This window comes from Podarcis raffonei, chromosome 1 (genome assembly GCF_027172205.1).
Source record: "Podarcis raffonei isolate rPodRaf1 chromosome 1, rPodRaf1.pri, whole genome shotgun sequence".
NCBI classification, from domain to species: Eukaryota; Metazoa; Chordata; class Lepidosauria; order Squamata; family Lacertidae; genus Podarcis; species Podarcis raffonei.
The window spans coordinates 133,305,095-133,330,563 of NC_070602.1; the positions used below are offsets into that span (position 1 = coordinate 133,305,095).

The 25,469-nt window shown below is 41.6% G+C and overlaps 1 protein-coding gene across 7 annotated transcripts in view; it reads right to left on the reverse strand.

The window, feature by feature from the left end:
- Positions 1-25,469, reverse strand: part of AGAP1 (ArfGAP with GTPase domain, ankyrin repeat and PH domain 1) — a 326,368-nt gene that overhangs the window by 268,005 nt on the left and 32,894 nt on the right. For 6 of the 7 annotated variants that reach the window (XM_053362842.1, XM_053362861.1, XM_053362851.1 and 3 more), the window contains exons 3-6: positions 23,312-23,399; positions 22,565-22,576; positions 12,365-12,450; positions 4,451-4,592 (exon numbers count right to left, since the gene is read on the reverse strand). In XM_053362842.1, the coding sequence (XP_053218817.1) occupies positions 4,451-4,592; positions 12,365-12,450; positions 22,565-22,576; positions 23,312-23,399 (328 nt within the window). The remainder of the gene's footprint in view (positions 1-4,450; positions 4,593-12,364; positions 12,451-22,564; positions 22,577-23,311; positions 23,400-25,469) is intronic. The other variant, XM_053362883.1, reaches the window with a different exon arrangement.

Sequence of the window (25,469 nt, forward strand, 5' to 3'; positions counted from 1 at the left end):
GATTTTGACTTCTTTTCAATAGCCTGTGATGACACAGCTCAGCTGCTGATTTTTATGAGGGGGTGGACGATGAAATGAATGTGACTGAAGTATTACTTGACCTCCAGAGCCTTATGGACCAAACAAGAGGAAAATATTTGTTTGTTTCTGTTAGTTCTGCCATAGATGACATGAAAATGCCTTGGAACAAAGTTACTGGGATTATTACTGATGGGGCACCTGCCATGGCTGGTGAACGAAGTGGATTATCAACCCTAATCTGTAACAAGGTGATCGAAGAAGGAGGCAAAGCTATTAAACTCCATTGTATCATTCATCAACAAGTTCTCTGTGCCAATAATCTCAAATATGATCATGTTATGAAACCAGTGCTAAAGACTATTAATTTTATTGGCTCTAAAGCCCTGTGCCACCTCCAGCTGAATACGAAGATGTTTTGTATTACAACCATGTAAGGTGGCTCAGTCGGGGGTCTGCACTGCAGCAATTTTACTCTCTCAGAAAGGAAATTGGAGAATTCTTGGAAACAAAGGGACAACCGATGCAAGAACTATCTGATCCTATTTGGCTGGCTGATTTGGGGTTTTTAGTTGGCATAACGAAGCATCTGAATGTACTGTGAACACGAGTCTTCAGGGGAAAGATGCAGCTGTGAACCAGCTTTATTCACACCTCAAGGCCTTTGGAACAAAAATGCAACTTTTCCAAAGGCAATAGTCACAAACACTGCCCAATACCATACATTTTTCAGTGTTGCAGGAAATAATGAACAGTTTTCCACAAGACAGTAGCAGTGCACAAACAACCAGGTATGCAGCACACATCACATCTCTGGCTGGGGAGTTTAAACGAAGCTTTCAGGATTTTGCTGCTATTGAAAAGGAGATCAGCCTTTTCTCCTTCCTCTCCATTCTCTGTTGACCCCCATGATGCTCCAGATCAGCTGCAGCTCGAGTTCATTGAACTGCATTGTGACAGTGAGTTACGCAGTCGTCACCAACAGCTCTCTCTTGTGAACTTCTACCGCCAACTGGATAAGAGCTGGTTTCAAGAGATTCGAACATTGGCTAAGAAAATGCTGAGCTTGTTTGGCTCAACATATTTGTGTGAGAAGACATTCTCTGCTATGAACTTTAACAAGAACCGCGTGAGGACAAGACTAAGTGACTCTCATCTGCATAACATTTTGCGAATAAAAAACCACTGTCTTTGAACCAGATCTAGCCTATTTGCTGCAGTCCAGATCTCAGCTTCACCCTTCACATTAGTACAGGCAAGTTGTTGTTTTTTTCCCCAACTGAGATGAATACACTGTAAAATCTCAGTTAATGTCAGTTGGTCTAAATCAAGTATAAATATATTTGGACACAACATGTATACCTGGTGTTATGTTCCTGTTCATATTTTTTGAACTTAAAAGTTGACAGACAACCTTTATTACCAATAATATGTAATGTACTTTACAATGTTCCTGACATATATTTCAGCTTCCTGGATTTTTTTTCCATCTGGCCTTCAGATATGAAAGGCAGAGTGATTTAACACCTGTTTAGATTTGTCATCCATGAGACGAAATGAAAAGTATGCCGTTTGCAATAAACTTTGCATAAAATTGTTAATTTGCATTTAATTTTGATGGTTCAAAGTATATCAGGCAAAATAGTTGGCCCTCACGCATGTTCACTTCATCAAATCTGGCTCTCTTTGAAAAAAGTTTGGACACCCCAATCAAAACTAAGAATGTACTTTTTATGAGCTCATTAAGATTCTAAAGACAACTCTATAAACAAGGAGCTTTCAAACTCTATTGTCTAAATGCAACAAGGTAAAGATTAAAAAGTTGCCTGGTATTGCTCACTCTTGCCTTAGCCTAAAGGTCAAGCAGATCAAAAGAAACTGAAAGAACCAGGTTGCACGATATTTTTGGTACTTCTCAAAGCTGCTCTAAAGCAGCAAAGAGCATGCCAAAATGTAAGATTTTGTCCCACTGAGCCACAATTCTGGCACTCCATGAACTAACAAGGGATATTCATTTTCCCCCTGCTGGGCAGCACATTCCCTCACACCAAGTTCAGTCTAAAAATCAACATAAAAGAATCAAGAATAACCATTACTCAAAGCTTAATATTTAGTGTATTGGAATATCTTTAGATACGCCCTGAAAGAGTGTGGAAAATTCACCTTCCTTGTCAAATGCTATAAACAAGCAACGGACACTCGGGTTCTGTTCCACTTGTGAGCTTCCCAATGGTTGGTCACTGTCTGAAACTGAAGGTTCAGGCAGGAACGTACTCTGCTTGAACAGAGAGGGGGAGATGCCTATAACCCATCTGAAGTTCCTCTCGCCTCCCCCAAAATCAATTCCAGAGAGATTATGCAGGCTTAGAAGGGGTAACTGCCGTAAAAGTACAAGGAAAAGTACAAGAAAGCACAGTAGGATTTGGGGATCAAAGCTATTAGGATGCACTAAATAGAATCTTGCTCTAATCTGGCACCTGAACTGAAATCTTCAAGGTCTATAGAAATCCAATTTGCCATCAAATTTCAGAATAAAAATAAATGACAAAACAAAATACATCCTGTATATTGCGCTGGCCAATCTCAAATAGCATTTGCTTTATTGAGGCTTTAAGCAAGGATGCAAATTAAATCACATCCAAGAGAGTTAATTTAATAATCATGCAACAATGAGAGTTCTTCTTATCTTATATGCTTCAAAATAGTGGCCAAAAGCTTCTATGCGGATTTACTATGGTGACAGGGGGTAAGAAAAACCCAACATACGATGCTATTGTAAATACATAATCGCATAGTACCATGATGCAGAAATGCCAAATGCAAATATAATTAATAAATTAGCCTTCTTGTATATATTTTATTCAACTAAATGGTACTGGAAATTTGAACATCTTGGATTTGCATCTATCAAAAAAAAAAAAAAACACCAACACAAAAAAACCCTGCCTATCTTGATGTTCCGGACCGGGTAAACATATTGTTTTGCCTACAATCCTAAACAGACAAAAGAAGAATGAGGCTCCTCATGAGGCCAGAGGAACATTGCCCGGCTGTGAGTGTAAAGGCCGCTCCCCGCAAGGCCCTCTCCATCTGGCCTAGGGGGCGAGGCCCACACTCGCCAGCCCTACTGAAGAGTCTCCACATGAGGCCAGAGGAACATCGCCCAGCTAATGTTTTATTGATTGATTGATTGATTGATTGATTGATTTAATATACTGTAAACTGCTTTGAGATTTTTATTAAAATTATAAAGCGGTATAGAAACAAACAAATAAATGAAGAAGAAGAAGAAGAAGAAGAAGAAGAAGAAGAAGAAATGCTCCCAGTCTTCAGAAATTAAACATCACTGACCAGACATAAAACATATTCTGAATAAGTAATAATAATAATAATTTATTATTTGTACCCCATCCATCTGGCTGGGTTTCCCCAGCCACTCTGGGCGGCTTCCAACAAAGATTAAAAATACACTAAGATGTCACACATTAAAAACTTCCCTGAACAGGGCTGCCTTAAGATGTCTTCTAAATGTCAGGTATTTGTTTATCTTTTTGACATCTGATGGGAGGGCGTTCCACAGGGCGGGCGCCACTACTGAGAAGGCCCTCTGCCTGGTTCCCTGTAGCTTTGCTTCTCGCAGTGAGGGAACTGCCCAGAAGGCCCTCGGAGCTGGACCTCAGTGTCCAGGCAGAACGATGCGGGTGGAGACGCTCCTCCAGGTATACTGGGCCGAGGCTGTTTAGGACTTTAAAGGTCAGCATCAACACTTTGAATTGTGCCCGGAAACGTACTGGGAGCCAATGTAGGTCTTTCAGGACCGGTGTTACGTGGTCTCGGCGGTGGCTCCCAATCACCAGTCTAGCTGCTGCGTTCTGAATTAGTTGTAGTTTCCAAGTCACCTTCAAAGGTAGCCCCACGTTGAGCGCATTGCAGTAGTTCAAGTGGGAGATAACCAGAGCATGCACCACTCTGGCAAGACAGTCCGTGGATAGGCAGGGTCTCAGCCTGTGAACCAGATGGAGCTGGAAGACAGCTGTCCTGGACACAGAATTGACCTGCGCCTCTGTGGACAGCTGTGAGTCCAAAATGACTCCCAGGCTGCACACCTGGTCCTTCAGGGGCACAGTTACCCCATTCAGGACCAGGGAGTCCTCTGCCCGCCCACCCCCCTCCCCCAAGAACAGTACTTCTGTCTTGTCAGGATTCAACCTCAATGCATTAGCCGCCATCCATCCTCCAACCGCCTCCAGGCATAAGGGTGTTTTACAAATAAAATCTTAGAACACTATTAGAAATCTCCTAGGCACTATTGGTAAACAGATCAACAAAGTTCTCTCAAAAGACTTACTTATAAAAATAAAAGAACAAGGGCCAAACACTTAAATGAAGTATTTTTCAAGGAAAGATATATGGCACATGAGACAACACTTACCCTGAGTACCCACAAGTACCATTGGGATTTCATTAGTGTTGCGATAGTTTGCCATACGGCTATAGTGGTGGTACACGGTTTGGAAGCTAATTTCATCCTCTAGGCTGAAGACAAATATAACAGCATCTACCCACGTGGCAAACTGCAGGAAAAGAACATGGATAAACAATTCTTGTTGATATTTTTAAAAACACCAGACTCTTAACATGAGAGATATTTAGCAGGCAGCACTTCCTTTACATCTATATCCCATCTTTCATCCAAGGAGCTCAAGAGAGTGTCCATGGTTCTTCTCCCCATTTGTATCATCACAACAACCTGGTGAAGTAGGTCAGGCTTAAATAGGGTGTCTAGCCCAAAGTCACCCAATGAGCTGAATGGGATTTGAACCTTTTTCTAGGGTTGCCATATTTCCAAAAGTAAAAAACCAGGACACCCCAAAATTGTTGAGCTATTTATACCTGATTTTTACGTGATTTTTTGGTGAAAACTCCTTATGTAACCGTTGGCTAAAAGCCTGTAATTCTGCATGATAATCCCAGTTAGGTTTCTCAGAGCAGCGCTTGGGGGTCTTGAGCAGCCAATCCTGTGCCACATACACACGGACCTAGCGCTGCTTATCTTGGCACGGCTGAAGGCGAAGTGCAATGCCTGGCGGGAAGAGAGTAAGCAATAGGAACCCTCAAGGAACAGAGGCCATAGCAACGTGGACACCATTTTCAATCGAAGGGAGTCAGACAGGAAGGGGGACCAGCTGCACCCACTGCCCTGCCATCTGGAAACAAGTGTCGCCTCGTTTTCTGCTCTGACTAAGCTCCTCCATGCTCAGAGATCTCATCTGGTCAGGACTTGCTTCTAGTTGCAGAAAGGTGAATGAGAACAAAGGTGCAATTTTTTTGTTTACTTGCTGAAGATCCAGGACAAACCGCCACCTTCCGGAAATCCCCCCTCTCCCCGGATGTCACTTTTGCCTTTGAAATCCTGGTAATGTCTGGGAAAATCCAGGTGTATGGCAGCCCTACCTTTTCCCCCAGGTCCTAGCTCAACACTCTCACCAATACATCACTGAAAACAAGCGGTGACCAAAATTGTCAATGGGCTATTCCTTACAATCTAGCCTGTCATCAGGTTATTATTCCCCAATAAAAGGTATATTTTTGTAAACATTTAGTGACACAACACTTTTATGAATGTTAGCAATGGATGCTACTCACCTCTGAATTGGGCCCTGAAACTAACTGGCAGCCAGGGCAGTCAGGCTAGAATTGGCATTATATGCTTAAGCCATCTTGCCTCCGTGAGGAAGCTGGCCACTGAATTCTGCACAAGCTAGTTTCTGAACCATCTTCAGAGGCAGCCCCATATATAATGTGTTGAGATAAACTAACCTAGATGTTACCAGAGCATAAATAAAAGAAGTTAGGCTATCCTTGTCCAGATGGGGCTCCAACAGAAATACCAGTCATATCAGCCAGAAAATCCCCCAGAGCCATCTGGAAGCCCATTGGATCAATCAGCCTTTGTGGAAGGACCATCCTCATATGTCCCCTGCCTCTGCAGAGGGGAAAAGGTCTGGAATTTCAACAGAAAGTGATATGACCACAACAAGAGATCACCCTCTTCCTGCCCAGTTGAGAAAATAAGGTCCAAAGTGCAGCCTGCCACATGTATTGGTGCCAGGGACAAGTTGGGACAGCCCCATGGCAATCAGGGCTGCCATGAAGTCTTGAGCCACCCTAGAGCCGGTTGCCTCGGCATGGATGTGGAAGTCCCCCCAAACCAGCAGTCTAGGAGTCCTCAACTCCACCTCTGTCAATGCAGGCAGGGAGACTACTGGGCACCAAGGTGAGAGGTAAACCAGTAGAATCCCTAATGTGTCCTGACTGCCCAACGCCAGGAGCACAAACTCTGATCCCCCCTCTCAACTGGACAGAGAGCCTGGAGAGATATATGGCACTTCTATAGACCACTGCAACTGCCCTGACCCTCAACTCTGCCCTGATACTGTACCATGTACCCAGGTAGGCATGGTGGGTGAAAGCAACTGCATCCTGTTTACCCACCCAGGTCTCAGTGATGCAGAACCAACCTGGCATTCAACAGCAGATGCAGCAGCCACAGACCTAAGTGCTGGCTGATAGGAGAAGCACAGTTCCTTTGGTTGGAGGAGGGGCTGGCACATGGTGCAGGCACAATCTAACTGCCCCAACTTCCCCACTGCCTCCCCTCCTGGTAAGCTGCAGTGGTGCTGGTGATGGGAGCACAGCTAAGTGCTGCCCTGTCCCACTGATGTTGGATCTCAGTCCATAGGTATGTACAGTAAGAAACAAGGATACCACTTGCAAGGGAGAATACATAGTATGTAATCCTTTCAACTGTATCCACCATCACTAGTCAATCCACAACAGAGGACTATCTAAACACATACACTTGCAGTCTATGCCACTTTGGGAGCAAAAACAGTGTAGCAGCTTTAACTCTGAATGTGGAAACTCAGGTTGAAACCCCCAATCAGTCTTGAAGCTCCATCTCTCAGCCTAATCTACCTCACAAGAGCTTCCTTTTGATACAGTGGAGAAGGAAATCTCGTATACAGTCGTACCTTGGTTCTCGAACGTAATCCGTTCCAGAAGTCTGTTTGACTTCCGGAAACGTTTGAAAACCAAGGTGTGGCTTCCAATTGGCTGCAGGAGCTTCCTGCACTCAATCGGAAGCTACGGAAGCCACGTCAGACCTTTGACTTCCAAAAAACATTCGCAAACCAGAACATTTACTGCCGAGTTTGCAGTGTTCGGGAGAACCAAGGTATGACTGTACTGTCCTCAGCAAATCAGAAGAGTGAAACAGAAATGTGCTACTAGAATAATGCCAGGACAGAATGTCATGTTATGTAACTCTTAATAACACCCTGAAACATGCCGAACACACGTGCTCTAGAAACCATATGATTGTGAGCATTAACACAAAGGCATGGATCCTAAGTTAACTTAGGAAAATTCAAGGAAGGGAATTTTCCTGTTGCCAATGTCCCTTTGGAGTGGCTTTTTGGTGGCACAGGTACTTGCAGGATGGAAGTGTTCCCTCCCAGTACTTCTAAGCGAACTGGTTCGGTTCTATCACTATACAACAACCCTTTGTTTTAGAACAGGAAACAGTGTTACACCTGCACTTTGATGTTGAACACACTTATATTGAGATGGCAATTTATAGTTCAGTGGTGATCACAATAGTTCTAGATTACAGGATTCAAATGAACCAGAGTAAATTATTACTGTAGGAGGAATAGCGAAGCAAGGCAGCCAGGGTTAAACCCTCATTTTGATAAAACTGAAAGTATCTGCCAAAAAAATGAAGGGGAAGGGGTGTGTGACCCAAAATAAAGGAACAATCAACAAACATGGTATTAGTTTTCTGATCAATCCATACCCTAAGGTTCTAGCCATACATGGCCTCCACTTAGCAGGCCCAACATTTCAAGATCAGAATAAAACACTGCTCTACTCGGTAAATGCGTAGAAGACTTTATTAAATATTCTGTTCCCTTCATGCATGTTGCATGCTTTATATGTACATATTAATCTAGTATGAGTGAACGACTTTAGTCAAAAGTTTGTTATATACAACTACAGTGGTACCTTGGGTTACAAACACTTTGGGTTACCGACTCTGCTACCCCAGAAGTAGTACCTTGGTTTGAGAACTTCGCCCCAGGATGAGAACAGAAATCGTGCTCCAGCAGTGTGGCAACAGCGGGGAGCTCCATTAGCTGGAACGAATTAAGTTTGCAACCAGAGGTACCACTGTATTCACCGAAACATGCTATAGTGATTTTGGAAATACACTTAAGTCAAAGATAGAATTAAAAGAAAAATACTAATTTCTTAATTTATTGAGAAATAACAGTATTAGAAAAATATTTCACATTTGGCAAGTAGCGTTATTTTCAGATCAAAGACATTACCATGGGCAGTTATTTTATCCCAAATATTCCGTGTCATTGAAAAAAATTGATATCTTTATGACATAATTACAGTATATTTAAGATAGATCAGGAATAGATTCATGTCCCAAGAAATAACACTATTGCATAAATTAACCAATACTATACATTCAAAGTTGAAGTTTCCATTAAGTACACTCATGAATGTATTTCATTTTTAGATATAGAACAATGCATACAGATCACAAATAAATTGTTAGCAGTTACATCAAATCCAGAGGAAGAAATTTATCTACCATGATAAAGTTAGGAATTATGCCAGATCTAGTGATCAGGGGAATCACTGAACCTGATCTCAAAACACCAGGGCTCCTAAGATCTGAAACCAGAACACTCCCAGGTTCTTTCCACCAGACTCCATGAACTATGCTAGCCTGCCAGTCCAGTGGATCTCCAGTGACTGTTGTACCACCACTCTCTCCACCAACTTACCCCAGAAGCTTGTATTCGTGACTGGGCAATAGCTGCTATAAATCCCAGGGTCCAGGGTAGCTTCTTCAGGAGTAGACATGCTACCAATTGTTTAAACTCAGTAGGCACAGCTTAGTAGGAGCTCTCCATGGTGCTGCAACAGCCCACTGCACTCTTCCACAGGATCAGTACAGAATATTATTTTTTTAAAAAACAACAACAACAACAACCAAACACTAGCATATGCTGGACTGGGTAATATACCAGTTGGTACCAACCCCCTACTGTATGTATTTGGACTCATGTCAAATAATTCAAGTGACATTTTAGAATATACACCATTCTGTTATTAGGAGTGTGATAGCAAATACTGATATGCAGTGGCTGATTTCAGATATCAAGGATTTAGGACAGGGATGGGGGATTTTCCCCAACCCATGCCAAACTGTTTATCAATTGGCATCACAGGGTGACCTCAGCTCATGGGTGAGGAGGCAGGTTTCAGTTCTATTGACCCCTGAAGCCAGCAGGACTGTAGACTGTGTTATCAGATGATGTGCTGAGGGTGCATGCATTCTATAATCTTTAACACAACTCAAACCATAAATACCCAGCTCGCATAAAGAACTACTCTTGGTTAATTACATTTCCTAATCAAAAAAGCACCTTGCTTACAAAAAAACTTCTCAATGCCCCCCCCAAGTGTTTTGATTTGATTTTTTTACTGAAGCAACAATAGATATGCACAATTTGATTGTGACACCCATGCTTTGTCAAGGCTGGTATCCACCACAGTATAACTAGTTACTTTTAGTATATTTCTGCAGTGCAGTGAATAATTATAGTCAACATCCAGTAAACTGGATGTTTACTGTGTAAGTGTTTTTATTGCACTGCTATGTAGAATCTCAGTTTTTGTGTATTAAAATGCCATTCTGTTATAAACTGGATTTTTTCACATCCTGTTTCTTGACATATGTGTGCGGCATTTTACAAGCGTAACATATATTTTGGTACGGAATTACAATACTGCTTTTTGTCCTTATTTGTAGATCCTTGTCATTTATTTATTTAGCCATCCTTTATCTGAAGATGACATGGCAGTTTAAAATATAAATACAAAAACAAAAAAATACATTAACAACAAGCAAAAACAATGACCACTCCCACACACACAGTTTGAAAGGCCATAGGTTGTTTAATGAGTCAAAGGCCTGAGAGAAGAGGAATGATTTTGCCTGGCACTTAAAGATATGTTAAAAAGGCATCAGTTGAAGTTCCCTTGAACTAGCAATCTGGGAATTCTCAACACCACCTCCGAAACCAGTTCTCTCAGCTCAGATAGGGAGACTGCTAGGCAGCAAGGTAGGCGGTAAACCAACAAAATCTGTAATCTGACCCAACTGCCCAGTGCCAAAAACACATACTCTAGATCCCTTCCTTCAACTGGAAAGAGAGAAAAAGAGAGAGAGAGACCAACTGAACTCTGCTCACTCACCCAGGTCTCAGTGATATACATCAAATCATGGATGAGTCTTATTCAGAGCTGAACAGGCATTCAACAACAGCTGCCTCAGGTTCAAAGGCTGGCTGATAAAACAACTGCAATTCCTCAGACTGGAGGAAGGGCTGGCACAAGGCAGTCACTAACTGCCTGTGTGATGTGCCCTTTACACAGCCTGCTCCACCTCTCAACTCACAGCTCCTCCTAACCTCAAACCACTATAATCCCCTCACAGCCTGCATAGCTCCTTTCCTCCAAGACACATCACCCTTTCCTCAACAAAAACAAATAGCTACAAAAACCCACACAAATTATGAACAGTTAAAACAGCTAGAACAATGGTCCTATTATGAACGTTCACATATTGTCTGAGATTTAGAGCTTGGTAGATCAGAGGAATGCTGTGGATGCAGTGTATCTTGATTTAAGTATGGCGTTTGACGAAGTCCCCCGTGATCTTATTGTGGAGAAGCTGGTAAATTGTGGACTGGATAGCTGTTAGGTAGATTTGTAGCTGGTTGACTGACCAAACCCAAATAGTGCTCACTAACAGTTCTTCCTCATCCTGGAGAAAAGTGAAAAGTGGTTCCTTCCTGGGCCCATTGTTGTTCAACATCTTTATAAACAACTTAGATAAAGGAGTGGAGGGGATGCTCATCGAATTTGCAGATTACACCAAACTGGGAGCGGAGGTCAATGTCACAGAAGGCAGAATCGGGGTTCAAGATTACTTTAACAGATTGAGGAACTGAGCCAAAACTAACAAAATGAAATTCAATAGGGACAAATGCAAGGTTCTACACTTAGGCAGAAAAAATCATCTGCACAAATATAAAATGGGGGACACCTGGCTTACCAGTAATACATGTGGAAAGGATTTAGGGGTCGTAGACCACAAGCTGAAAATGAGACAACAGTGTGGTGCAGCGGCAAAAAAAAAGCTAATGCTATTCTAGGCTGCATCAACAGAAGTATGGCGTTCTGATCAAGGGAAGTAACAGAGCCACTCTATTCTGCCTTGGTCAGGGCACACCTGGAATACTGTGTCCAATTCTGGGCACAATATTGACAAACTGGAATGTATGCAAAGGAGGGCGACCAAGATGATCGAGGGTCTGGAAACCAAGTCTATGAGGAACCGATGAGGGAGTTGGGTATGTTTAGCCTGGAAAAGTGGAGACTGAGAGGAAATATTACAGCCATCTTCAAATATCTAAAGGGCTATCACATGGAAGATGGAGCAAGCTTGTTTTCTCCTGCTCTAGAGGGTAGGACTTGAACCAATGGATTCAAGTTACAAGGAAGGAGATTCTGACTGAACATCAGAAATAACTTTCTGACAGGAAGAGCTGTTCATCAGTGGAACGGTCTCTCTTTGGAGGTGGTGGATGTTTTAAAGCAGAGGTAGGGTGGCCATCTGTCATAGATTCCTGCATTACAGGAGATTGGATTAGATGACCCTTGGGGTACCAACTCTGCAATTCTATGATATCTTAAGCTCCTTAAATAGGGTCAATGTCAAAATATGGACATGGCTCATACTCATTCTCTCTCATGTTTATTGGGTATTTAATTTGTATGCTATTATGACACGTTTGTGTCTGTGCACACCTGAAAATCCACTTGAAAAGAGTTGAACAACAAAAAGAGGGTGCAGAAGCAGAGCACAAACAGGCCCAGGGGGAAGCATTGTGATGGGTAAGAAAATCATATAATATCTGCTCTTCAGATCATTACTCTGCAGAGCAGAAGGCTGAACATACCCAAACCTATAGTATTACTAGACTGGTTCTGCTGCTGGAGGTTATGCTCCTACTGGCAAATTCAGGGGCTTTTTAATGGGAAACAGGCTATGAGGGCTGGTTCTGGTGTAGCTTTTTTTTTTTTTTTTGACAGCACTGAGCAAGCACTGATTCCACCAGTTTACACTCTGGCGTAACGGTGTGGCATTTGTCACCAATTTTTCATTCTGTTAATATCACTTAAACACTGTGCTCACCTGTGCCTCAGGAGGACCACCTTCATCTCTAATCAGCAGCAGGTAACTCTGTCCATCAACTACTATCTCCTTCTTGAATCTCCCACCTGTCACACAAAACAACTAGTTACAGAAAAGTTACAAACACAGAATAATAAAGGCTTTTCTTGAGGAAAACTACTCCTACTTGTCTGAAACATGTTGTGGCATTACAGCTATTAATATTTTACTGAATGCTACAGAGAAGATAACAAAGAAAGACATGTTCCAGTGTGCATTTATAGTTCAGTCTAAATAAAAAATTCTACCCCATTCAAAATAACTGAGGTATACAATCCAACTTTTAGTTCGGCTCTCTGGTTTCAAAAAAATGAGTAATAACTAAATTTCTAAAATATGAACAATCTAGCTGTGTGAGCACTCTCTTCATAAATCTGTACTCAGATGCTTGAGCTTTTAGTTTTCATCAAGAGAAGCCTAGTTCTACAAAGCAAAACACACATTATGAAAATGATATCTCACTATTACAGGTAAAAACTATACTACTACAACATGTGTTAGACAAAAAAAGAAAATTTACTATAACAGTATCTGTTGTAGGTTTCAGTTAGAAAATGACTAAGTATATGAATTTTTAATCTGCACAAAGAATTTATTTTGAAAGGAGAGTATTTAGCACATGAACAAAAGGGGGGCAGGGGAACCACACACACAGCTGTACCTCAGGCTTAAACATCCAGTGGTAACTCCTCTGAAATCAAATAATATTTTAAGCTCCATGCTTTCTCTCACATGACAGAGTGAAGATAATGCGAAAACATGTTCAGGCTTTCTAGTGTAATAGACTAAGAAGGGATTACCTAATTTGGCCTGCTGAAAGTCTCAGTATGGATTTAAACAATGCCTCAGAAAGTGAAGGCACTTATGCTACACTCAAAACCCATGTGACCTTCATATGTTGAAGGAACAGGGAACGAGTCTGTAAATACATAGATTGGGCTATGTTGACCAGGGATGAAGAGGGTAACCGACAACTCAGAAGTAACTATCATTAATGTTAGTGAGACACACTGCCAGCTAAGTGTTTATAGGATTGTATCCTTAGTTTCATAGCATTTAAATCACTTTTACATTTAAATATTAAGTATTTTGTGTTTTTCCTTAAATATTCCTTAAATATATATTTCTTAAGTAGAAAACCATTACTGCAGCAGTATCACATACCAGTTATGTTCCCATCCAATCCATGACTTAGTGTGAACATATATGCTCCCAGGTATAACATCACAGTTGCTTTGCTCTTCTCCAGTTCTCTTAGCTCTCTGCAGTGCAGCAGCTAAGTAAACATTTGGCTTAGGGTCAGCCAAACCTGGGCTCATGACTAAGCTCTCTGCTCCTTAACCATGACCAAGTACAAACTTTGCCTAAAGCTCTTGGTTAATGAGTTGAGAACCATGAGACCAGGTTGGAATGACATGCTAAACCAACCCTTGGCTCAGCTGTTGCATCACTTTGGACCAGGGAGGAGCAAAATACTGAGAGCTCTTCTATGGGACACAGCATGTGTGTGCCGTCCTGGTAAGCCATACTTCAACATACCATATACAGTCATACCTTGGGTTGAGTACGCTTCAGGTTGAGCGCTTTCGGGTTGTGCTCTGCAGCGACCCGGAAGTAACGGAACACATTACCTCCAGGTTTCGCCACTTGCGCATGCGCAGAAGCGGCAAATTGCGACCCGCGCGAGTGCAGATGTGGGTTGCGTTCACTTCAGGATGTGAACAGGGCTCCGGAACAGATCCCGTTCACATCCTGAGGTACCACTGCAGTAAGTAGCAAGTTAAAAACAATACTCCCATTGTTGTAGAACTGAATTCATTGCAAAAAATCCAAAAGCAGCTTATTTTACTCTTATAAGAACAGTTCACTTTAAACGGAAAAAATAAACAAAAATAAAAACCAATTAATCTTATAGTGTCTTCCTAGATTTGTACAAAGCAAGTGGAGTTGAAGAGCTTTGATCAAACATGAATGCAGCAATCAATGCTATCTGTAACTCATGTATATATGTATAAATTAGTGTTTGGGTAAAATGTATTCTTATGGCCATGTTCTTTAGAAGTGAAATAATTTAATACAATGGGGTACATCCAATTGTAAACCACTTTGATACAACAAAGACTTATGTGAGTGGTGTGGAGGAGTGATTTTTGCAAATTCTTCCTTTCTCTACAACTCATCATGCCACATCCCACATTATTCCAAAGGGTTACCCAACTTTCTAGGCAGATGTGTATGTGTGTGCATAGGAGTCTGAAGAGGAAAACTGTGAAAATCATTTCCCCACCCTTTTCACCAATTAATGCCTTCACTGGAACAGTAGGACAGAGGGACACAACTGGACACAACCCAATAAAATTACTTTTCTGTAAAAGAAATGAAATGTACTGTGCAAATTCTGTTGTGCTGGGGCACAACATGATCTGCCCTTTCCCTCCTTGCTTGAGCAACTAAAAGCTCTCTAAATATTAACATAAGCTTGGTTCCTTAACTTTCACTCCGTGAGCAGGAAGAGTTTCTGTTCATGGGAGGAAGAACAACTCATCTAGTCAAAGAGCAAAAAGTTAGGATCTGTGACTCAGAGTTGAGAGCTTAATTTGAGATTAATAATCCTTTTTGCATTGTAATCCATGCCTTTTTGTAAACTGTAATCCATGCCTCTAGTGAAGTTCCATCTATTTTATAGAACACTGAAGGTCGTATCCAACACTGCATGCACTGTATTCCATTTGCACAATGTGACTTCGTCTTTCTAAAGGTAAAGGTAAAGGTACCCCTGCCCGTACAGGCCAGTCGTGTCCGACTCTAGGGTTGTGCGCCCATCTCACTTAAGAGGCCGGGGCCGGCGCTGTCTGGAGACACTTCCGGGTCACGTGGCCAGCGTGACGAAGCTGCTCTGGCAAGCCGGCACCTACATGCCCTCAAAATCTGCTCCAAAGTGTTCAACACTCTGGAACAGAATTTGAAGGTGTGCAGGGGGTATAGCAGTGAGGAGGGCAGATGTGTGTCTTCCTTGCTAGCAGAACAGCAGTGTTGGATACAAATCTGAATGATTTCTACCACTAGGTTATGCAGAGATCTAGCTCCAAAATCAAATATCTCCTTTTCTTCTTCTTCTTTTTACATGGACTCTCGTTACAATATTCAGTCATCGTCCTAAATTGGGTGTTGTAATTTTTTTACTATTATTTTGCTGACAAAAGGATAAAAACAATTACTGGAAAGAGCTCTCAATGTAAAAGGCAAATCTCATGTGATGACAAACACATGAGGTGAACTTACTCAGTAAGAAATGGCACATACAGATAGCAAAATATTGCAAGCACCAAATGGGTTTATATTATCTTCATTTACTCCATCTCGCAAATTTCTATTTTATTTATTTAACATAATTATATCCTACTAAATCATAAATAACACCTCTACACCATTTACAAGCGGTTTTTAAAGGCTTCTTGTCAACTTGACACAAGAATAAAAGTTCCAAGTAAGACTTTTATGTTATTATTCAGATATATTAGTTCTAGCTACACAGGCACACACACACTCCATGTACAGTAAGTAGTAACAGGTTTTATTATGTGGTTGTCTGCAACTTTATAACATAGGCCACAGGAGTTTCTTCGACTTGAAGGGCACTATTGTTTCTCTGATATGAAATCCATACCAGTTAGCATAACATAAGCTCTAAAGATATGATCTCTGTATCTAATTACATCAAACGTTTTCCAGTACAAATGAGATGTTTCCTTTTAAATCAATTCTTGGATGCTGAAGCATTTCACACAAAAGGGTTTACAAAGGGGTCACGATGCCCATAGCTGTCAACGTTTCCCTTTTTTTAAGGGAAATCCCCTTATTCCGAACAGGATTCCTCGCAAGAAAAGGGAAAAGTTGACAGCTATGATGATGCCAAAACATGAAAATTAAAACAGGTCTGTACTTTTACACAGGTATTATTGCCAATTAGTTTCCTAATGATTGTGTGACTGAGAAAATTGTTTACTACTGTGGTACCTCGGGTTAAGTACTTAATTCGTTCCGGAGGTCCGTTCTTAACCTGAAACTGTTCTTAACCTGAAGCACCACTTTAGCTAATGGGGCCTCCTGCTGCTGCCGCACTGCCGGAGCACGATTTCTGTTCTCATCCTGAAGCAAAGTTCTTAACCCGAGGTACTATTTCTGGGTTAGCGGAATCTGTAACCTGAAGCGTATGTAACCTGAAGCATATGTAACCCGAGGTACCACTGTATTTATTATTCATTCATTTATACTACTTTTTATAACAACAGTCTCACAAAGTGGTATACAATCACTAAAGTACATCAGTGTCAATCAATTAAAATACAACAGTAAAACTATTAAATCAGATTGCAATAAAACATTTGCAACACTAAGCCAACCCATGACAAACATGCTGGTTTCTGGGGAGGTCACATCCACTTTGTTCCTCCTTGGACCTTTCAGCTCAGCTTGATATTGCACTGCAGCTAAGCTTACCACTAGTATCGTAGTTGAGCTCTCTCCTCATGAACGACAATCTGTTGTCATTATTTGTTATTGGCTATCAACTGTGGTTCAGCCAACATGCTAAACCAAACATTGGCTTAGCTGCCATACTCAGCTGAGCTAAAAGGACCAGGGAGGAGGAGATCAGGTGTGAGTTCATCTCTGGAAGCCAGACCGTTCATGCAATCCCAGTAAGCATAGTTTAGCTTACCATGATATGCAAAACAGGACACAGACTAACATAGGTCAAAACTAGCATTAGATATGTGCCTCAACCATTCTAATCCAACTGCCAACATCACATTTAATCCCAAAAGGCCACTCTAAAACAACTATGTCTTTAGGGCTTTTTTTTTTTAAATGTGAGTGACAGAATTTGATTGCAATTAAATTCCATAAATGGTGGCTACCTCAGAAGGGTGCTGATCCTTGTGCCCAAAAGTTTTTACCAGCGATCATCTCAACAGGCTTCAGATATAGATATTAGGATATGGGCAGGCTGAAATAGGTGCAAGTGGTCCCTAAAGTAACTTGGTCCAATATTGTTCAGGGATTTAAAAGTTATCACCAGAACTTTGAATTGAGCCCAGAAACACACTGGCAACCAGTATAAGTGGCAAAATATCAGTGTGAGATCTGATCTGATCTGATCTGATCTGATCACCTTGCTCCAGACAAAAGCCAGGGAGCTGCAGAGCGTGGCAGTGGTAGCTTCCAAGGCATCTTCAAAGGCAGCCCTGGGAAGAGCTCTTTGCTGATGTCCAGTGTGTGAGTAACCATGGCGAGGTCCAACATCTCCAGGTAGGGTCACAGCTGGTGTACTACTGAAGTTGGTTGAATACAGCTCTGGGCACTGCAACCACATGAACTTATCCAGTTAGAGAAGAGTCCAGAAACATACCCAAGCTGTGAGCCTGATCAATGTTTGAAACTCCCATTGTTCTAGGCACTTTTTGTGACAGGGAATTTCATTAGCACAAGTGGTTTCTGAGCTCTGGGCCTAAGATTTCAGATTAAAACTGCAGAGTAAAAGGAAAGATGGACCTTTTTCTGCCTCCCCACTTCCAGCTACTCTCTGAAGACTGGAGAAGAGACCCTCTTAAGAATATTAGGAGGGTGCGCAGGGGAAGGATTAGAACATGTGAAAATTGAACATAATATTTTAGCTGCAGTTCATTCATTTTCAGCTTTGTTTTCTTGTTATTAAAAAAGTGCACCTAGACACTCCCTTGTTGCGCCCATAACCTAGGTTTAAGGAGCCATTTAGCTCCTAGTTTTCATATCTCAGTTTCTAACACTGACCCTGATCCTTCAGGGCAAGTGCAACCCATCAAAGATCGCCACCTGAATCTTCTATCTTAATTCTATCTTACCTAATTAAACTTCAGCTTCCTTAGTCTCATCCAACCCAGAAAAGCCTCTAGACATCAGTTTAGAAGTTCAATACTCCTCCTGGAACTACCAGACGGAAAGGAAGGTAGGGCAAAATATAATCCAAATCATGGTGACACTTTAGCCCAGATCACTTCATGCTGATGTCAAATAGCATGGGGCATAAAATGAAACCTTGAGGCACCCCATGTACCATTAGCAAGGGAGTAGAACGGAATTATCATAAAAGAAAGAGGAGTATGCAGCCCTGTTTGTTTTCTAAGACATCTTGGAAAATTTCAATACCACTGACCATATCGTTCCTCTTGGCAGGCTTTCTACAGAGTAGAGGGGGAATATATTGTGGCTGTTCGGTTTTGGCTTGGGTGGAAGATTCCAGAAGCTAGTACTGGGGGACTACTACACAGGTGAGACAGTGGAATTACTGAATTAGTGCTTGGGCTTTTTAACAAGACTAGATGATAGCCAATAAACCTAGGGATAGGGAACCTGCAGCCCTCCAGATGTTATTGGACTCCAACTCCCATCAGACCCAACAAGCATAGTCAATGGTCAGGGAAGATGGGAATTATATTCCATCAACATCTGGAAGGTCACAGGTTCCCCACTCCTACCCTAAAGCTTCACAGTCTAGGGCAGTGTTCCCCAACCTTGCGTCTCCAGCTGTTTTCGGACTACAATTCCCATCATCTTTGACCACTGGTCTTGCTAGCGAGGGATGATGGGAGTTGTAGTCCAAAAACAGCTGGAGACCCAAGGTTGGGGAACACTGGTCTAGGGGATTCTCCTGGGGTGTAACTGCATACCTGTGGGTAGTCTCCATGCAACAGAGCAACTTTCATAAGGTTGCAACACTATCTGGAGAGATAGCTTAGATTCAGTTATTCATATTCTGGTAATTTCCACATTGGACTCCTATAATGCATTATAAATGAGGATGCTTGATTAAACTGGCATTTTGTCACCCACCCTCAGTGGTGACACCCGGTACAAACCGCCCCTACCACACCCCCCTTCCTCTGCACCTGGCTGAGGATTTTATGCTGCTTATTTAAAGTATTTTACAACTTTTAGGTTTTCTTTCATACGTATTTTAAATTTTTTTAAGATTTATTCTATAACCCATCTTGGGAATCGTAGGTTTTTTAAAGGATGTAATAGAAATTAGAACTGGACCATTTGGGATGGCAGTGAAATCTATTCATTTGTTGGGAAGGGTGGTGAGCCTATCATTATGAGAATAGCTATTAAGAAGGTTTCCTCTTTCTTTCCTCTAATGAAAAAATGAACCGGCAATAGAGCTCCCAGTAAGTTTCCGAGCACAATTCAAAGTGTTGGTGCTGACCTTCAAAGGCCTAAACGGCCTCAGCCCAGTATACCTGAAGGAGCGTCTCCACCTCCATCATTCTGCCCGGGCACTGAGGTCCAGCTCCGAGGGCCTTCTGGCAGATCCCTCACTGCGAGAAGTGAAGTTACAGGGAACCAGGCAGAGGACCTTCTTGGTAGTGGTGCCCGCCCTGTAGAATGCCCTCCCATCAGATGTCAAGGAAATAAGCAACTATCTGACTTTTAGAAGACATCTGAAGGCAGCCCTGTTTAGGGAAGTTTTTAATGTTTGATGTTTTATCACATTTTTAATATTCTGTTGGGAGCTGCCCAGAGTGTATCACAGAATGGTTCAATGGGAATGATGTGGCATCATGACAGCATCATTCCCAGGAACATGGCTGGTGACTATGCTCCTGGGAACAATACTAATTATTTCTTTAAATACTTTACTGGTCCTGTGGTAGCCCTTATATACAATTCCTGCATTCTTAAAACTGCTACTCAGTGTTAGAATGATCAGATTAAACAGGCAGATACCAGTCTATAACACTCCCATCACCAAAAGTAAACATAAGCCAAAAGTAAACATACAGCAATTTCCAATAACCAGTAGGGCGGCTATGCTGCTAAACCACTCAAGCCTTGTAATAATCGTAACACAAATTTCCCTACCCCACTCCCAAGTGTTACTCTCATTTTTTCTCTCACAGAAATATTCAGAAACATCCAAGTATGCAGAAGCAAAAGGTAGTCTACACACCCAAGAACCGATATAGTTTGTTTGTTTAAAGTGCAAGACAGATCTAAGTTACAATTCAGACTTTAGTTGCTTAGAAACTGGGAATAAGATTGCTTCTTTACCCCAGAATAGTCAATGAATAACCATACATTTGTAGCATTGGGGAGGGACCAATTTAACATGCAGTCTCCATCTTAGAACTGAGTCTACAAGCTGGCCTTACCTAGCTTAATCTTTGTACGGGGGAGTGGTATTTTTCCTTGTTCCCCTGCCGCAGGCCCTGATTTGTACCTTACCTGGTTGGTCCTAGCAAAGGTATGACCAAACTACAGATATTAGATATATGTAAATATACATACTTTCAATTATATTCCGCTACTACAAATCATTCTCATTTTTACAATGCATTGGAGACATCATAAAAAAAGCTTTATAGGGATCTGAAAGCTAACACAATTACATTTAGGCACCTTCATTTTTCATACACAGAGATCACCTCCATATTGGAAAAATGATGTGCAAGGCATTATCACATTATGAAGTGTTGGCAAGAAATAAACCTTTTCTCTGTCCATGGATTTTTGCCAGCCTTCCTCAACCTGGTACCCTCCCGATGGGTTGGAATATAACTCCCATAGCCAACATGGAAGAAAGTAATCTTTTAGGAGACATATATTGTCTGACAAGTCTATCTATGTTAAGAGACATTAGATAAGTCCTCAGATGCATACATTTGGCTTACAAAACATACTTTCTTTTTATATATTTTCTTCATGACCCAACTATTTTTATTTTTTTATCCTTTTAAGGTTAAAAAGTGAGGACAGATCAGGGAGAATCATAACAGCATTTCAAATTCTCCTAAAGATATTGAAAAACAATCAACTAACTAGTTGTGGGGAAAGGTGTAGAAATAAGAGTGACATGATCGCTAATAACTACAGATTCCTGCCTCAATTTCTGCCCTGCTTTAAGACCAGTAAAAAAGCAAACAGATAGCACAACTAAGGAACAACCTATCTTGTAGGGATGAAGGCATTAGTTCAAAACAGATAGCAAAGAAGCTGCATCATGGCTGGCTTATTCTGTAACTTCACCTACTTTGCTCCGCATTATGCATTCATATTTTCTGCTAGCAGTGGGAAGGACTATACCCCATGACATGCACACTTTTACCAGCAAGCTCAACCTATGGTGCTACATGCCATAAACATGTCCCTTAGTACATGATTTTAAAAAATTGTGAGCTTTATCCAGTACTGTGCCACACAGTACTGCAGTCAGCAAGTGTGAATATGTTTTACTCAGTGATTCTCCTGTATCCCATTTCCCAAAAGTTAATCAGAGATCATGAATTGGGGGGAGTTTGGGGGTTCTACATCTAACTCATATGCAATATGTTTTCCTCACTTAGTGGCTTTTGAGCAAATATTTTTGGCACTTTCGTTAAGAAAGCAAAAGTGAACAGCAAGTGACACATATAGTGGTCTGACCTTGGAACAATTATCCAGATAAGAATCTCAGTATTGACACAGAATAATCACTCTGCAGTTATCTATATTTAAACAGGCAAAGCTCTCTTTCAATTAAAATGGGGGGCTGGGGGCTTTAAGAGTCTCTAAAAAACCCCATACTACCACCAGCTCAGATCTGCTATGCAGCTTAACTGAGGGCAGGCACAAAGCGTTCTTCTTGTGGCTTCTTATACAGCGCTACTACTTGCTCTATGGATGCAAAACCACACTGAGGCAGAAAAGAACTGTAAACACTGGAGTAGCACTCTCTCATACTTTAGCCTTGACTTGTGAAGTCAGTGAATCAACAATGAATGTAGCATGGACTTAACTGTTCTCCCGCCCTGTCCTATTAACAAAGCAAGATTTGGGAGATTTTTGGGTTAGAAGGCTCTGAGTCAAAATCAAATGCCTTTTGTGGGTTCCCTTTGTAACTATTGTTAGCATACAGAAGTTAAAAGCACCTTAGGAAATGTTAATTTCAAACAGATGTTGTTACAGACACATGACTCTACATATGACTATTACTAAGACATCTACAGCAAGTGACAGTGGGATGCGTTTGTAACTTAAAATCAAAGGGAAACAAAATGGCACACAAAACAAGGGGAAACTCGTACAAAAGCTTTGCTTCCTCTCTTCAAAACAAGTGCTGCTATGAAGAGGACATATAGTTACCTGCATCCATATCTGCAAAGAATGGAACAGCCAGTAAGGAAAAGAAGGAACCAGAAATTCAGTGTCTCAGTTGCATTTTAAAGTTCATAAGGAGAATAAAAATATCAGGATATTAATTTTAGTGAGTGTTACCTTAATTAGATGCTACTATTATTCATACAATTTCAAACCTAAACCCACTTTGTTCAACTGAAATCAACTAATTAGCCATAATCAGAGTTTTAACAACTTTTTTATTTTTATAGCTGTTTCTAAAAATTGAGCGGAACAATAATGTGAACAAGTGACATGCAAATTATATTCTCAACCTCTTCAGTAAGGCAAAGGACTAAAATGTGAGTTGGTACTGATGTCCTCACAAGTAGTTTAGGAGGCAAATTATGAAATCAGATTAAGAATATTGCCCACATGAAGAATTCACAACTAAAACCAGAGTAGTTGTGATGGGGAATGGGAAGCATTCTGCTAGCATTTAGACTTCTTGCAGCTGGGTACGCTTTGTGAAACAAGGTAAGCTAACTATTACCAGCTTGCTCCTTTTAAGAGTATGTGGAGGCAAGTATGCAAAATTCCAATTTCATTCATTCATTCATTCATTTATTGAATTTATATACCGCCCTATACCTGGAGGTTTTCAATTTCTAACACAATACCCTTGTATGCTAATATCACACAAAATACTGTTGCTAACAGACAGGATAAAGGTTTAACAAAAGCATGCTTCCAATGGTCTATCAGTCATTGTACCTTCTGGTGATTCCTCCTGGACATACGTCCCAGTCAGATATCGATGTACAAGGGCAGATTTACCACTAGCTAAGTTGCCCACAATTCCCTGTGGAGATAAAAGGTGAAAGTTTTTTTTTACTTTAACTTTAAATTATTACAAGTGGAGATCTCACTGGACAAATTTGCAAATGGAAATGAATTACTTTTAATGCTAAATCAATACTAAATTTAGATACTCAAGCCAACACCCTCCTTTCAAATAACATCAGAAGCAGGAAGCATAATCAGGCAACGGAAAAGGTACTAAGGTAAACTTATGTTTGCTATTCTGAATTAAAAAGCAGTAAATGTCCTCTATGCACTAATAGGGAAAACCACTTATCTCAATTCAGAATTAGATGGGCCCTTCTGAGCCTGTGGGGGACTCCTTAGAAAGACCTCTCACCTGACCTCATAGCAAAGGTCTGTGGGGCCAGGAAGATTGCAGGAGCCAGGAGGCAACATGCACCTCCCCATAGGTGTGGAGGAAGACAAACAGGGGCAGTCATGGTCTCATGCCGTTTACCTTCCTGCCGCAGCAATACCTATTTATCTACTTGCACCAGTGTGCTTTCGAACTGCTCGGTTGGCAGGAGCTGGGACAGAGCAATGGGAGCTCACCCTGTTGCATGGATTTGAACCATCAACCTTCCGATCGGCAAGCCCAAGAGGCTCAGTGGTTTAGACCACAGTACCACCCGCGTCCCTGCGCTTCTGTGCACTCTGGCACTCATCATGGTGTCCTGTTGCACCAGAAGCGGTTTAGTTATGATCCGGTTTCCACATGACCCAGAAACCTGTCTGTGGATAAATGCCTGCTCCCTTGGCCTGAAGGCAAGATAAGCGCTGCACCCCATAGTCACCTTTGACTGGACTTAATTGACCAGGGGTCCTTTACTTTTTACCATGGCCTCACAATGTACTGCAGGCTTCCTGGATACCACAATACCTGAGGAAGGAAAAGCCTCACAGTGGTGAGGAGTTCCTGGCCATAACAGGATTTGGAAAACACAAGTAATTCAATGACTGGGATTTCCTCACTAAAATAAGATCTGGACAGACATGACTTGGGAGAGTCTTGTATTTATTCACTTATTTAATTTGTATACCGCTGTGACGGACAGCTGAGCCAGACCAGTGTCTGGTGACGCAGTGCCTCGGAATTCCACCAAAGGGATGGAGCCCCTCTCTGATTGGCTACCAAGACAGCCAGCCAGAAGGGGGTGGAGCCAGCATTTTGGGAGGGAAAATAAAAGGAGCCGTTTCTGAGGGAGAGAATTGGATAAGGGCTGGATTTGAGATGGGAGAAAAGGATTAGAACTAATTCTGAGGGAGAATTAGTTCTGATTTGAATTGAGCATCTGCTCTCAGGAGACTATCTATAGCATGAGGAAGGAGCCTCACAACATAGATAGGAAGATAGACGGAAGTTACCGGGAGGGCTGAGTCTGAGCCAGGAGAGGCAGAAGCTGTGGGAAAGTGGATTCCCTGGGTCTCATTCCTGTCAGGAGGGGTGAGGGGATCCCCTGGGTCTGCTATGCTAATTGGAAGACCTCAGGAGGGGGATTGTTAAGAGAGCAGGTAACTGACAGAAAGTGGCCCTTGCTCATGAACCAAAGGAATAAATGGTGAAGGAACCTGTGCTGTTTTAAAAGCATTAACCTGCCATAACTAAGCAAAAGAGAGAAGTAACAGAAACTGAAATGTAACAACTGATTACTGAGTAACTGAAGTTTAAGAAAAGCTGTCCATATACTGTGTTTAAGCCTGTGACATTTTTATTTAGTTTAAGTAATAACTTAGCTTCTACCTGAAAGAACACACCTCCTGACCCAACTTTGTTTCACCAAACCCCGTTTTTTGTGAATAAAACTTGTTTATCAACTCCTGCCTGAGACTCTCTGAATCAAAATTTCCCTTCTCACAAGACCCCCACAAGTTAGCCTGTGTTAATTGTACAAATTTGTTTAACTGGCGTACTGTGCGGTGGGTCTGCTATATGTAACTGGGTGCAGTTGGCGGGGTGAGTCTGCTACAACCACCCTCCATGCATACGTAGCTCTCAGGGCAGTTCACAACATAACAAGTACAACATTAAAAAATACAAGTACAAAATACATAACCAAAACAAGAACCA